A 15538-nucleotide genomic window follows, 5' to 3' on the forward strand; every position below is an offset into this window, starting at 1 on the left:
CACTGTGGTAGAGGAGTGTTTGGGTATTGCTGATTGCTTTCTTTAATCATATAATTTACTTTTTCAGTTTTGCTCTTTGTCAATATTCCCCCAACTCAAGGGTGAATTACCTAAGGGCAGCTATCTTCAACTTGTTCTCTGAATTCAATCTAAAGCAGTGACTGGCAATGAGTAGGTACTCAGACATTTAGGAAATGAATGAAGGGATGAATGAACAATGAAAGATTAAATTGAGAGCAGATTGGGAAGTAACTGAAGATGACAGCGGTGTCAAGTAGAAATTTAATGAAATTTAACGACAGCGGTGTCAAGTAGAAATTCAATGAAACTTTCTAAAGTACCCACACTTTTAAAGAAGTAAAAAGAAACAACTGAAATTAAATATATTTTATATAATCCATTATATCATAAAATATCATTTTAGCATGCAATGATATTAAAATTTAGATTTTATATATTCTTTTTCCCATTGTATCTTTGAAATCTAATGTTATTTTACATTTATAGCACACCTCAATTTTTAGACTAGATTTTCATTTGGAAACACTGGATTTGTGTTTTGATTTAATAAAATTTAGGGTTGGAAAAGTAGATTCACATACACAAAATGTTCCAAATTTACTTTAATAGTTTCTGATAAGTGAATTTGATACCAAACATTTTCCTTTTAATATTTACATCCACACAGATAAAACTATTTTAGTTTGTTAGGATAATTTGTCTTTAAGCAAAATCATTTAACACCTGCATCTGTTAAATTTAGTTTATTCACTAGTGCCTATGAACTCAGCATTATTAGCATCAAATTCAAGGGATATTATATATACTAAAAGCAACTCAACATGTAGCATTTATCAACAAAGCATATTTCAAAAATGATTTAATTTTTGTAGCCAAAATATATAATCCTAGCAATAATTAAAATATATATTGATATGTGTTAAAATAATTTTTATATTATGAAAAGTTTCAGATAGTGTAAATTTTTATACTTGTCTAGCTTCACAAGTAAACTTTCTTTTTTCTTTTTCATTTTTTCTTTTTGAGTTTCACATATATCACATTCACATGCAATGTGATACTGAAGAGAAAATGTAAATCACACTGACATTTTTTGTCTTTGATTATTAAATATTAAGCATGCATTCTTTTTGTTTTAAGAAAATTTTGAATTGAAGTTAAAAATACAGCATGTCTTTGTAAAAATTCTTGTACAATTCAGTCAACAAAGAATCATTACATTAATTATTTGCGAATTTTTTACTATTACTATGGTGAATCAAAATGTACACACATACCCTAAATAGTGTCTGTAACTTTATTCATGAAACTTTTCATACAATCAGCTTCAAAAGATTGAGGACAAATATTTTTAGTGTGTATCATACAGTGGAATAAAACAATAAAGAAAAGTCTCTTGTTTGAAATGTCAGATCCAAATTTTTTTATCCAACATAGCTGTAACACCATCTATCATGATAAAACCTTTCTTTTCATTATCTAACTGAAACTCTTCTTTGACAGATATAAGTTAAAAATATCTACACTGCAAGTGTGATTTTTTTTTTAAGACTGCAAATCAACAGCATTTCATCATAAATTAGGAAGTCCTTTGAAACAACACATGCATGAAGTCTGAATCAGGTAGTGTCTCTTATATTATGTGGCTCAGCTTCAGCTGAAAAAACAAGTATGTTTTTCAAATTTTGAATAAATTAATCATTTATATTGTTAGAAAGTTCCTACAGTCTATTGCATTTGCTTTGTGACTTATTTGAATATTTTTCATTTTTTAAGCTACCTTTCCTGGTATCTTTATCATAACTGAAATTACCATCTCCATCTATAAATGACTTACTCTTTTGTACAAAAATCCAAGCCATTTTATAGTTGGCCAAATTACAGTGTTGTGCATTTACTTCTGCCTTCAGATGACTAGTTTCCTTGATTCTTTCTTCATTGTTAAGAAGAAGTTTCCTATGAAATTCACTGCACAGTTGCAGAAATGTTTCTTCATATGGCCCAATTTTATGTCTAAAATATTTATATATTTATGTATAAAGTATATTAAATGTTTCTTACACAGCAAATGGCTTTGCAGATTGCATGTACATTCATCATAAACTATGAGATACAGTGTATTTTCTTTTTATTGCTCTGATTATATGTCTAGCCAATTCATCTTCACTTCATTTTATACTAGTAGAATGTCTCCATTTTAAATCTAGAAATTGGCCTATGCATACTTTTATGGACAAATTTTGAACCAAACAGAAAAAAATTTAATTGTAGTCTAATAAAAATTAGAAATATTTCAGTTAACTTATCAGTTATGCTATACATAGAATCACTGTAGCTTATGCTATCTGAATAAAATATTCAGATAGGCACACTGTGTGTATACATTGGTGTATAATTTTTTAAAATATTTTTCAGTTACACATGGAAACAATATTTTTATTCTGTTCATTTGTTTTTATGTGATGCTGAGGATCAAACCTAGTGCCTCACATGTGCGAGGCAAGCGTTCTGCCAGTGAGCCACAACCCCAGCCCAGGTATAGAATTTTTAACTTGGAAAAAATTTAAATAAATTTATTGACTCATGTTATCTGAATAAAATATTCAGATAAGCACACTGTGTGTATACATTGGTGCACAATTTTTAACTTGAAAAAATTTAAATTAATTTATTGACACTAACCAGACCATTGTATATTCATGTATACCACTCAAATGACTCATGCCTGACACAGACATATAGTTCAATAATAATATTTTAAATTGTGCTGTTGTTTAAAATAAAATATAGTCCTACTAAAACAATAAAGTTTTGGTAAATGAAAAAATATTTTATGCTTCTTTAGTTTTTAAAATTTAAACGCATGCTAATTAAAATTAAATTCAAAATTCAGTTTCTTGGTCGGATATCTCTATTTCAGATGGCTTAGTAGCTACATACAACGAGTGACCACCATGTCTAGACAGTGCTGAAAAGGTGATCAGTAACAGCAGCTGTAGACCAGCAACACTTGAAACTTAGAAATGCAGAGTATTATGTCTCACATCAAACCTACTGAATCAAAATCTGCATTTTAGCAAGTTTTCAGGTGATTTATATTTTATTTTGAGAAGTTTTTGCCCAGATCATAGGTAATGGAGGATTTAGCCAGGCAATGATAATGGGAATATGCCAATGGCATTTATGTAAAAGGTAACATAGGATACTCAGCCAAATTTAACAATGATAGAATGGGATTTAATAAGTAGAGCAGAAAGCTTGGTAATTTAATCTCTGAAGAGTCTGTAGTGATACACTTAACAAAATATAAATGTGATTGAGGCTAAAAATGTGTTGACTAGTGGTAGTTTTTAATGTATAGTTTCTAGTTTTAGTAAAAGTACTTAAAAATATACACATATGTCTGTATATATAAACCCACATATGTACATACTAAAACACTATTAATTTCAGAAACACAGAATAAAAAGTAACCTATTCTAAAGAATACTAAAACTATCTATTTTTTTTAATTATATTACCTGCATACCATTCAGCTTCTCATATGCATGTAAAATGCTATTACTCCATTAATGGAATTTTGGTAGTACAGACCTTCTTTTTTGTTTGTTTGGTACTGGGGATTGATCTCAGGGGCAATCAACCACTGAGCCACATCCCCAGCCCTATTTTGTTTTTATTTAGAGATAGGGTCTCACTGAGATGCCTCACTTTTGCTAAGGCTGGCTTTGAACTCGAGATCCTCCTGCCTCAGCCTCCCCAACTGCTGGGATTACAGGCATGTGCCACTGCACATGCTCAAACCTACTTTAATTAGAGTGTTTCTGTGTCTTAGTGAAAATACTACTTTTATGTTTTATTAAAGAATAATTTCGTTTCTAACAATTTTTGAAAGATTTTTTTTAATTACGAGTGGTGTATATAATTCTTCTCTAAAAAACTTTCAAGAACCAGAAATTTCAGTTGAATAAAAATGTGACAGTTTCTGCCCTTTGATTTAGTATCCTTTTGAAGATCTTGACATCAAGTCACTATAATGCCAATGATGACAACATATAAATCCTTTAAACACATAGTATGTTATCTTTCTATCACTGTGACAAAATACCAGGGGAAATCAACTTAAAGGAGGAAAGATTTATTTTGGCTTATAGTTTCAGAGATTTCAGTCCACAGACTCTTGGCCCCATTGCTTTGGGCCTCAGTGAGACCAAACATCATGGTGAAGAGCAAGTGGTAAAGCAAAGCTATTCACTTTATAATGCCTGGGAAGCAGAAGGTGGAGATTCCAGGGACAAAGAAAACCTTTCAAAGGCATGCCTACCCCAACAGTGAGCTATTTCCTCCTACAAGGCCCCACCTCCTAGTTTCTTCCACCTTCCTATACCACCACCAGCTGAGGCCCAAGCCTTCAACACATGAGCCTTTGAGGACATTTCAGATCCAACTGTAACACACAGGTAACCTAATTATTAACACACCACCATATTGATTTTCAATTAGTTGAAATGATGATTGCCCACTGGTTACCAGTTGCTTCCAAAGGGAGAGAACACAATCAGATGTCTTTTATTCACTTTCTTTTAAACTTTAATCAGATTATTGTAAGATAATGACCTGATTCTAAAAACAGAATAGTCTCCCTTTTAACAAGCTCATATACTGTTTTAAATTATGGAAATTCATTTATCTTTATTTAATGCAGTGACTTGAAAAGAAATTAGTGAAGAATGAAAAAAGGGAGTAAAGGGGAATAGGAAAAAGGAGGGAAGAGGAAGAAAAGAAATTAAGAAAAAGCAAAGAATAAAATGAAGAAATCCTCTTTCACTGAAAAGATCAAGTCCATTGTTGTTAAACCAGGAAGAGCTACAGAATATGTACATACATATTTTATTACAAACTAGCTGTGCTGTTCTCTAAAACCTAAGTATTTTTTATGAGTTTTTATGCCTTACAAAATAATCCAGCTTTACTCTTTTATAATCAGCACAATTTCCCATGAAGTTATACTTGTTGTTATTTTTTCTTCAAGTTCTAACAACTTTTAACAGGCATGGGCCATTTTAAAAAGGAACAGCAACTTCCTTTGATCAACAACTTTCTAAAACCTACTCTCACACTTAAGTTGTTTTTAAAGTTTCTTTCAGCATCATGTTATGACCTCAGGCATGAATTGATGAGCAATCCAAAGCCAAACTATTTAGCTTGTCTGAACCAGTCTTTGCCCTAAAGAAACTTGGGAAATTGTTCATTTGGCAACTTCTCCAGGTTCAGATAAGCCGAGTTATAGTTGGCCCCACCAGTGCAAAGATTGGGTTGAATGCTTGAGGAGGGTATGAAGTATAAGGTCAGATCAACACGGGCTTCTCCGTGGAAAGTCAAGTTTGAACATAAACATAGAAATAGCTGATACAACTGGCAGGTGAGCTGTTGTAGTTTATGGATGAAGCACCAAAGAAACTTTAAGACCAAATTATGTATGTTTTTAAGAGGAACAGTGGTAATAAGTGATTATCCAAGAAGTATTCACATTTTTTTTCCACTTTGAGAGATTGTGTTCTTTGGGGTATTTATTAAACAGCGAAGCTTCTGATTTTTCAAATTGATGTGACTGCCTACTCCCTTCTAAATGCTTCTTTAAAGATCTGAATTTTAGTAGTTTTTTTTTCATCATAGTATTAGTAGGTATTCTAAGATGCCATCTGATTTTTAGAGGGAAAAGGAAGAAAATACATATACTTGACTTATCAATCTTTTCTATTCTAATAGTGTGCTACTGTAAAATGTCCCTGGCCTCAGAATGTTGACTATTACTTTTCACTTAAAATCCTCTTTACAAAGATCCCTCATGCTAATGTTTTGAAGCCATTGACACCTCCTTCCACCTGCTCTCCTAATGCCAGGTAACCACTAATCTATTCATATCTATCTCTGTAATTTTGTCTTTTCAAAAATGTTATTTAAATGGAATCATACAAATGTTACTTTGGGGAAATTGGTTTTTTTTTCATTCTGCATAATTCCCTTGAGATCTATACTTAGTGTATATATTCACAGGTTTTTTTTTAATTGATGTGAATATAAAAACCATTAAATCTGAATAAAATTTGTGTATTGTCTCAATGTCAATTTCCTGGCTATGATGTTCTATTAATGCAAAATGTAACCTTGGGGGAGACTGGATGAAGAAAACATAGACCTCTCTGTGTTATTTCCTACAACTGCCTGTGAATCTACAATTATCTTAAAAGGTTGTTTTAAAAGGGGGAAAAATCCTCTTATAATGTTAGACAGCAATCTGATTGGAGAAACTTATTAAGCAAACTTGTTTGGATTTATTTTTCAATATTAATTTCCTTTTTGTGATTCAGCAAATGATTCCTCTATTTTCCACCATTAGACTCTGCCCAAGAAACTGCCTAAGGTAAAGAAAGCTTGCTTCAAAGAGAAACAGGAGGACATAGCCTTGGGGCAGCCCACTTGGCATTCCTGTTTGCGCAGACACCAGCTATACCTAGTGATTCTCTGGAGGTGAACATACCATTCTAAGCAAGCACTGGCAGACCAAGCTGAGGCTGTGGTCTCTATATGTCTGAGAATCTCCCCCAAAGATTTATGTGTTGGAAACTTGGTCATCAGTGTGGAGATGTTAATATGTAATAGAAACATTAAAAAGTGGAAAGGGCTTAAATTTACTGGGGGTGCCCTTGGAAGTTCTCCTGAGATCCCTTTCTATGTGATCACTCCCTCTCATGCAGTCTCTCTCTCATGCTATTTGTCATGATATACAATCTACCAGGAGCTCTCAATAAACTATGAACAAAGAAAAATCAAGCAAAAGCATCACTGTCTAGAAAGCATTTCATAATAAGTATCTTGTAGCTGGTGAGTTGTTAGAGGCATATTTTTATACAAAAGTGGACTTACTCCCTATGATTTTCTTTCTTTAATTAAAGTCAAGCAAATACACATCTCTAAAATTCCAATAGTCAGTTGTTATGCAAGCACCTTTCAAAGTATATTTTAAACATCAATGTAGATGCCAAACATTTCGCTTTTGAATGTTGCAGCAATATGTATTAGTTTGGCAAACTAGTAAATTTTAACCAAGGAGGAAGTAGTGATAAGGCAGCTGATACTATAAAACCCTTATCTTGGCAGTTGACTGTGTAAGAAACACTTTCAGTGCACTTACTTCAATATAGGACTCATGACATTTGTATTAATGATTTATTCACCAATGATTTTAGAGTTCAAAACAAGACTGCTCTAATCATGACTAGCCCCACATAAATAAATTTGAAAATAATATATACTCTATTTGAAAATATTAGACTTCGATTCACTGTCATCCATGTTTAATATCAAAACATTGCCCGTGACTGTGGATTTCAAAGCAGATTATGAATTCCATCACGTTCCTCAGTACGGAAGGCATCCAATTTCCTGATGTGATTATTAGTCATGGTGTGCCACTCTTGCCACGTGCCCCTCATCTTCTCTGCATCCCTTCCCACTCCTGCTTCTTCCTGTATTCTCAACTACTCTTTTCCCCTTTCCTCACATCATTTTATGAGGTAGTTTTACATTACAAAGTTATTAATCCTATTTACACCAACTCTGGGGAAAATATTTTATCCTGCATACAAATTAGTTTTCTGATTTTTCTAATTTTTTTAGGCATAGGTGGTTTTATGTTGTCAAATTTGTATTTTTATGATATCTCCCTTTTTATAACTGGAAAGGTTTACTCCTAGCCTTATTTTAGATATATATTTATCAAGCTCCCCGACACACACGTACATCTTTATTTAACTCATCTAAGAGAATATTTGTTTGATATGTCCTCTGAGATGAAAGTCTACGTTTTGCACATTTTCCCAAATGGTTTGTTGTAGCAACCACTTATTTTGTGGTATCACCATTATTATGACTAAATTCTTACATAATATGGGATCAGTTTGGGACTAGTTGATCTTTCTAGTTGCACCTCAAATAAATATTTATTGGGTGAATGACTGTTTTATCTAACTCTTCTTTGGTCAGTACTACTATTGTAGCTTTATATATACCTTAAATCCTTGAGACATGCCCTACCTTGTCCTTTATTTGTTCTTGTTGGTTTTCCTTACCTATTCTCATTTATTCATTCTTCCAAATCTGCTTAAGAATTTTGTTATTTAGAACTTTTCATAACTAGCTTTCAATTTAGAATTCTTAGTCAAGTTTGTCCAAAACAAAATTTGGTAAAATCTTGATTTCATTTGAATTAAATTCTTTTTTAATTTAAAATCTTAAAAGTTAATTTGGAACTAACCCATTTCTGTTTTGAAGACAGCTCTACCTTAAATCTTAAGCTTCAGATGGATTCTAAATATTTAATATCTAAAATAAAGATTTTATTTCTGATACCCAAAAGAAGTTTTACACTATTTGAAACTTTCTTTTAAATCAGTGTAAATTATCTTCATGGAACCACGGTATAGCTCATTTCTGTGATTTAGAACAAGTTTCACATGATGGAATTTACCAGCTAGATGTATTTACATGTCTGTCCTTCATTAGGGACTTCTGTTTATAAAGGAGACTGAAAATTGTTTCTTTGATTTTCTTTTATGTTTAGAGGCAGAAATCAATTTTGCACTTTTTGAAAAGTGAGATACCTGCAGGTTAAAAAGTTGCCAGCTCTTGGGAGGGTTAATTAGAGCTAATTATAATTTGATTGACCTGCTTTTCCTCCAGAAAGAAAGGTTAACCAAATCTTCATTTCCAAAGTGAGGACTGTTTTGTTTTGTTTTGTTTTCATACAAACTAAACAAATCCTTGTTTCTTGAACTCACAAAGATTGACTATCATTATTACACACTTAAAAAGAAATGTTACTACATAAATTGTGGGATTCACAATTGGGTGGAATCAACAGGACCTGCATGTAGTCCTTGAAAGCATGTGCATGTTAACTCATGGTAGAAAATTGTAAGTTTTAAGGAAATATAAACTAACGTGCATACTTTTAAAATCATACATATTTAATGAAATAACTAGAAACAAAGTTGTAAATTAAATATGACTGCTTTGTTTCAACTTTGGTATTTGCTTCACTTTGTTTTTATGTAATTTCATTTACTTGATAAATAAGTTTCCATGTAATTTCATTTGCCTGATATATAAAAAGATTCTTAAAATTTATATCTAAACAAAATATTTAAAAAATTGCTTTTCATTGTATGGTGTTTCTCATAGCATGGTAATAACATTTCAGTTGTAATTATTTAACTGAAATGTACTTCTAATAATTCTCCTAAAATCGAAATCTGTTAAGAAGGAATTTCCTATGAAAGCTTCTTGCTTAATCAAATTCTCTAAGGCAATCATTATATATGAAAAGCAAAATAGTCCTTTTCATGGTTTAACCACTAGATTATATATCATTTTTAGGTTAAGTGGAGCACCTGTTCATAGTACATTGTGGTTTTTGTTGTGATTGTTGTTCTGTATAGATGTACATGACAGTAGAGTGTATTTTGACATACATACATGGAGTATTAACTTACTCTAATTAGGATTCCATTTTTGTGGTTGTACATGATATGGAATGATACTGGTCGTGTATTCATGCATAAACCAAAGAAAGTTATATTCAATTCATTCTACTGTCTTTCCTGTACCCATCCCTTGTCCCTTCCCTTTATTCCCCTTTGTCTAATCCAATGACCTTCTATTTCTCCCTGCCCCCTCCCCCAGCTTATTACATGTTAGCATCTGCATATTAGAGAGAACATTGGGCCTTTGGATTTGGGGGATTGGCTTAGTTCATTTAACAAGACAGTCTCCACTTCCATCCATTTACCAGCAAATGCCATAATCTCATTCTTCTTTATGGCTGAGTAATGTTCCATTATGAAAACATACCACATTTTTTTTTATCCATTCATCTTTTGAAGGACACCTAGATTGTTTCCATAGCTTAGCTACTGTAAATTGAGCTGCTGTAAACATTGATGTGGCTACATCACCATAGTATGCTTATTTTAAGTTCTTTGGGTATATACCAAGGAATGAGATAACTGGTCCAACGGTGGTTCCATTCATTTTCTGAGGAATCTCCATACTGCTTTCCAGAGTAGTTGCACCAATTTACAGTCTCACCAGCAATGTATGAGTGAGTGTACCTTTTTCCCCCACATTTTGCCAACATTTATTGTTACTTTTATTCTTGATAATTGCCATTCATACAGGAGTGAGATGGAATCTCACTGTGGTTTTCACTTGAATTTATCTAATTGCTAGAGATGTTGAATATTTTTTCACATATTTGTTGACCATTTGTATTTCCTGTGAAGTTCCTGTTCAGTTCCTTAGCCCATTTATTCATTGGGTTATTTGTTTTTTGTTAAGTTTTTGTGTTCTTTATATAACCCGGAGATTAATGCTCTATCTGGGGTGCATGTGGCAAAGATTTCTCTCCCATTCTGTAAGCTCTCCACATTCTTGATTGTTTCCTTTGCTGTGAAAAAGCTTTTTAATTTGGTACCTTCCCATTTATTGATTCTTTTTTATGTATTTTTATTTATTTTTTAAGTGTAATTGCAAACAATGCCTTTATTTTATTTATTTTTATGTGATGCTGAGGATCGAACACAGGGCCTCACACACGCTAGGCGAGCACTCTACCACTGAGCCACAACCCCAGCCCTCCATTTATTGATTCTTGATTTTACTTTTTTTGCACATTAGTAGTCTTGCTGAGGAAGTCAGGTCCTAAGCCACCATGATGGAGAATTGCACCTACGTTTTCTTCTATAGGCTCAAGGTCTCTGGTCTCATGCCTAGGAATACATTGAGTTTTTATTCTCAGACAGCTTGTGTTCTATTTGGCAGTCAAGACCCTTTGAGTTTTAAAAAGTTAGGCAATAAAATATTGTAAGGATAGTTCAAGATAGCAATATGTAGGTAAATATGAAGAGCAGATATTGTAAAAGATTTAAAAAGAGAAGAGGTTTACACTAAGGTAGTATGGAAAGAAGTGAAGAGGTGAAATCTGAGGTAGATTTTGAGGAACAGCTGAGAACTAGATGAAGGGGAAAGAATTTATACATAGTGGAATGCCGTGATCAAAAGCATCTTGGAGGAAGGAGAGCCTAATCTGGGAAATATGGTAAATCCATGCACTTGGATATGGTAATCAGGTAAGAGAGTGGAGTGTACAATGCTAGAAGGGTTGATTTGGAATAGGGAGAAATTTGAAGTATGGAGACTGAGGATATATTTTATTGTGTGCCATGTACTTAGGTTTGTTGTCTAAAGTGGGACTTGAGGAATATTTTAGGAAAATCAAAATCGATCCTCCAGAATTCTGCCGAGTACGTTACACTGCAGAACACAGCAGCCAGGGTGGTGATCACTTATGTGGTTTTCACAGTGCCCAGGCATGAAGTGGTGAAGGTAACCTAGCGGCAGATTACATCGTTTCATTGATGAAGACTTGTCAGTGCTTAATGACTGCTCAAGTGAGGAGGTGGAATGGGAGGCTTGGATGTATCCATGGAGAGGGAGTGAGGAAAGAGAAAGTGGAGAGTGCATCTCAGAGATGTATAAAAAAAATGCTGTAAATCAAATACTTCCCCCAATACATCTATACTTAAGGGGTGAGTTGTAAATTCATTTAAAAATCTATCTGCAAAGCGTTTTGAGATCATTGTTTGAGAGTTATATTTATTCATAGTTTAATAAATCAGATATACAAATTAAGGAAACTAGATATAACTTGCTTTTAAACACTTCTCATCCAACAACATTCTTCCTGCAGTGACCCTTAATCTTTTTTACAAGCTGTAAGAGGTCTAAGACCTAGAAAGGTTTTCCAGTGAGTGGATGTCGGAAGCTGATAAGAGAAGTATTCTTTAGGGCTCGGTAACATAAGTTACATTACACTAAAGCATATCTTTGCAGTCTCCTTTTTCTCCTGCCAACCATTGACATTTTGAAAGATTTACTAATGAGCTTAAAAATTGCAGAACTTCTAAGGTTAGTGATGTGGATGTGCTACCCTAATTACAAATGTGCAAGTGCAGTTAATGCTTTTTCCTTCTACTTTAGGGAGCCTTTAGGACCCATAACTAGAGAGGATAGGGTTTTACATAACTTTTGCTAACATTAAAAAAGACGTGCAAATTATCTTTCCAAATAACTTCTCTAAAGTTCAAGAGCTGGTATTACTAATTGAATGCCTCAGGAAAACCCTTTAAATTATCTAGTTCGGCTCTCTGATCACTAAGGTGATTATGTATGTTTTTCCAAAGTAGTAAAGAAAAAAAGGGTGGGGGGACTGTACAAAGTACTGCAATAGTTTCTTTAACCCGCTTGCAACAGTTGTTCTGATCTTATAAGATAGGTGTTATTTCCCATTATACAACTGAGCAAACTGAGTCTTAGAGAATTTTCAGCCAGGAAATGAAAAAGAAAAAAAAAGTCACAAATTTAAGCTACTGACCTAGATAAGTTCATCTGAAACCCGTGGTTTTTTTATTCTAGGCAAACACTCTACCATTGAGCACTGCCAGTTTAATGTTCGTTGTTGTTTTTCAGTTAATTAATTCATTCATTTATTTTAATTATAGATCCCATTGCTTTGTGGGAGAAAGTGATACATACAGAAAATCCTTAGTATACCCTCTTTTGTCTGTCCTTTATCCCAATGTAATCATATAGCTAAGACCAAAGTATTTATAGCCTACAAAGATTTTTCATTAGTTTGAATTATCTTAACAAAGAAGAATTTGATCTGATCTTCTTTTAAGGTTCATTGTGAAATTGTGATGTGGCAAACCCTCATTTTACAAAGGAACAGTGTGAGTTAAAGGCATTTATTTCTTCAGTGTCATCAAAGAAAAAACGAAAGTCAAAGATTTTACCTCATAATTCCAGATTCTTTTCTATCACATTTGCTCATACTAGTTAGTATTACAAATTTATGCTTATGTTGATTTCTCTGATTTACTCTTATATCTTAGTTTTTCTTTTATTATCTAACTTTGTACTCTGAATTAAACTCTACCTGATACAAAGTACATCAATAAGTCAACTGTAGAATTTGCCCTGATTGGGATTTCAGGCTCATGGTGAGCTACTGGGAGAATTCTGGCTCAAATGTTACTGACACAGGAGGGCTTTGCAGTTATTTATTAGAAGACAGCCTGGGAGGAAAAGAGAAAATGGATTGATGTGATCCTGTATTGCTAAATACGGCACACTGCTGTTATCTTTTCTTTACTGCTTCCTCTAAGAGTCATCATTTCAATGCACTAATCTTTTAAACAGCCATTCAGTGGGAATTGGGCTAGAACTTTGCTAAGGGGTCACATTCACCAGCCTGACAGTTATACATTTACAAAAGAAATGGCATGAATTTATTCAGCATCAAAACCTCTGCATCTTTTACCACCCGACTGCATTTCACACTGTATTACCATCAGTGCACTATAATGGCTATATAAATTCCATCCAGATTCTTCATTTAATTAACTAGCATTCTTTGAACAAAAATAAAAGTGCTGTTTTTATAGAGGAATAAAAGCTTCATGAAGTGAGTGTGAAGGAGACAAATCATCAAATTAGTTATTCTTCATTGCAGCTATGGTGAATTTTCTGCCCTTCCTCTTTCACTTCAGAGGCTTTATTTTATTTATTTAATTTTTTTTTTAGCTTGATTGAAGGAAAATGGGGAGCAGCGTAGCAGCCTCAGGTGTGTTTGAGTCTATATTAATGACCACATCCTAAGCTAATTCAGGGCTGGTGCTGATGATCTTGTCACATATAAGCAATTTTTTTATTTTAACATTTTCTATAGTGCAAGGTAGTATGGTATAGTGACCAAGAACATGAGCTTTGTAACTAGACTGCATGAGTTCAAATCCTAGCTCTGTCACTTATTGTGTTTGTGATTCTGAGTAAGTTGCTTAACCCTTCTGTGCTTCAGTGTACTTTGTATAAAACAAGGAGAATAGTCGACACACCTCACATCACACAGTGTAGATTAGCTGAGCTGACAGTTAAGACATTTAGAGCAGGGTTGGCTCACTGAGCCGTGAGCGCCTGTGTGCACTGCCACTGTCTGGTGTGAAGTTGACCCAGCTGTGTCCCTGGTGACTTTCCTGATCTCCTAGACTGAACTGACATGTGGTGGGCTAAATGGATGCCCCTTTCCTTCCAGATATTCCTTTCTAAGGGTACACTCGATTATGAGATAATTACTTGTATATATGAGAAAATAAAGCTCTCTCTGCCAGGGTGTGGTTGGTTGGCCACAGCTCTCCATCCTGCACCTGCTGCCAGTGTTACTTTCTGATGCACGTTCTACTAACAAGGCTGCCCCAACTTCAAACTCCTTTGCCTGTTGTGCCATTTCCACCAGCCCCTGATGTTTTCCTGCCCTCTCCCCAGCCTTTATTTTTTTTTTATTTTTTATAGTTATAGATGGACAGCATGCCTTTATTTTATTTATATTTTCATGTGATGCTGAGGATGGAACCCAGTGCCTCACACATGTTAGGCAAGTGCTCTGCCAGTGAGCTACAGCCTAGCCCTCTCCCCAGATGTTTTATTTTTTTAAATCATTATTTCCCTATAGGAATCTGTTACTCTAATGGAAACCCATCCAGCACCATTTCTCCAGTTTGCCACGTGCCTTCTTGCCTCTCTTCTTTTGTTCATGTTCTGTTTTATGCTGTGGTGCAGGTTCTTGTTTTGTTTTGTTTGCCTAACATACCCTCTTCCCTTCCTCCTTGTAGCCAAGTCATACCTGATGTTTTAAGCTAGCCAGAGCAAGACTGATCTTTTGCCTCTTTATGTTTTTATCACATAACATGATTGTCTAGATGTAGCTACCTAATAAATGTTATTGATGACCTAACCTGTTAACCCTGCTTCCAAAGATATTTAGAATCTAACCACTTCACACCATCTCTGCTACTGTCGCCCTTGTTCAAGTCACAGCTAGCTCTGCCTGTCTTTCTTCTTCTTTGCTTCCACTCTTGCCCACCCCTATAGTCTAGTCTCAATATAGCAGTGAAAGTAATCCTCTTAAGATAAGTCAGGTCAGATCACTTCTTTGCCCAAAACCCTCCAATCACTTCCCATCTCACCCTGAGTAAAACCAAAGCCCTTTTAATGGCTTATAAATCCCCTTAAGATCTGCCTTTCCACTCCAACCCCATCCCCACAACTGCTCCAGGCACCACTCTGCCCTTAATGTTGCATTACTCTTCCTTTTCCTTACTACTCACTATCTCTTATCCACCGGCTTCCTTGCTCTTCTCCAAAGATGCAAAACACAATCCCATCTCAGGACAGTTGCACAAACTGTTCCCTTTGCCCAGAAAGCTCCTCCTTGGGAAATCATGACTTCAGCCCTTCTGCAAGTCTCTGATCGAGCATCTCCCCAATGCAATCTGCACTGAAAATCCCTAACCTGCTGTCTGTCTCTCTAAACTAGGATGCACATTCTGAGGAGCAAGAG

The 15538-nt window shown here is 34.3% G+C and overlaps 1 protein-coding gene across 7 annotated transcripts in view; it reads left to right on the forward strand.

Moving 5' to 3' along the window:
* Nucleotides 1-15538, forward strand: part of Stxbp4 (syntaxin binding protein 4) — a 148258-nt gene that overhangs the window by 62318 nt on the left and 70402 nt on the right. Inside the window, exon 13 of one of the 7 annotated variants that reach the window (XM_078042266.1) lies at nt 5863-5924. The exons of 4 other annotated variants lie outside the window; for them this stretch is intronic. In XM_078042266.1, coding sequence (XP_077898392.1) covers nt 5863-5924 — 62 coding nt within the window. Of the gene's footprint in view, nt 1-1524; nt 1640-4726; nt 5831-5862; nt 5925-15538 lie in introns of those variants that run through there. 2 more of the 7 variants (XM_078042268.1, XM_078042267.1) reach the window with 2 other exon arrangements.

This window comes from Ictidomys tridecemlineatus, chromosome 3 (genome assembly GCF_052094955.1).
Source record: "Ictidomys tridecemlineatus isolate mIctTri1 chromosome 3, mIctTri1.hap1, whole genome shotgun sequence".
NCBI lineage: Eukaryota > Metazoa > Chordata > Mammalia > Rodentia > Sciuridae > Ictidomys > Ictidomys tridecemlineatus.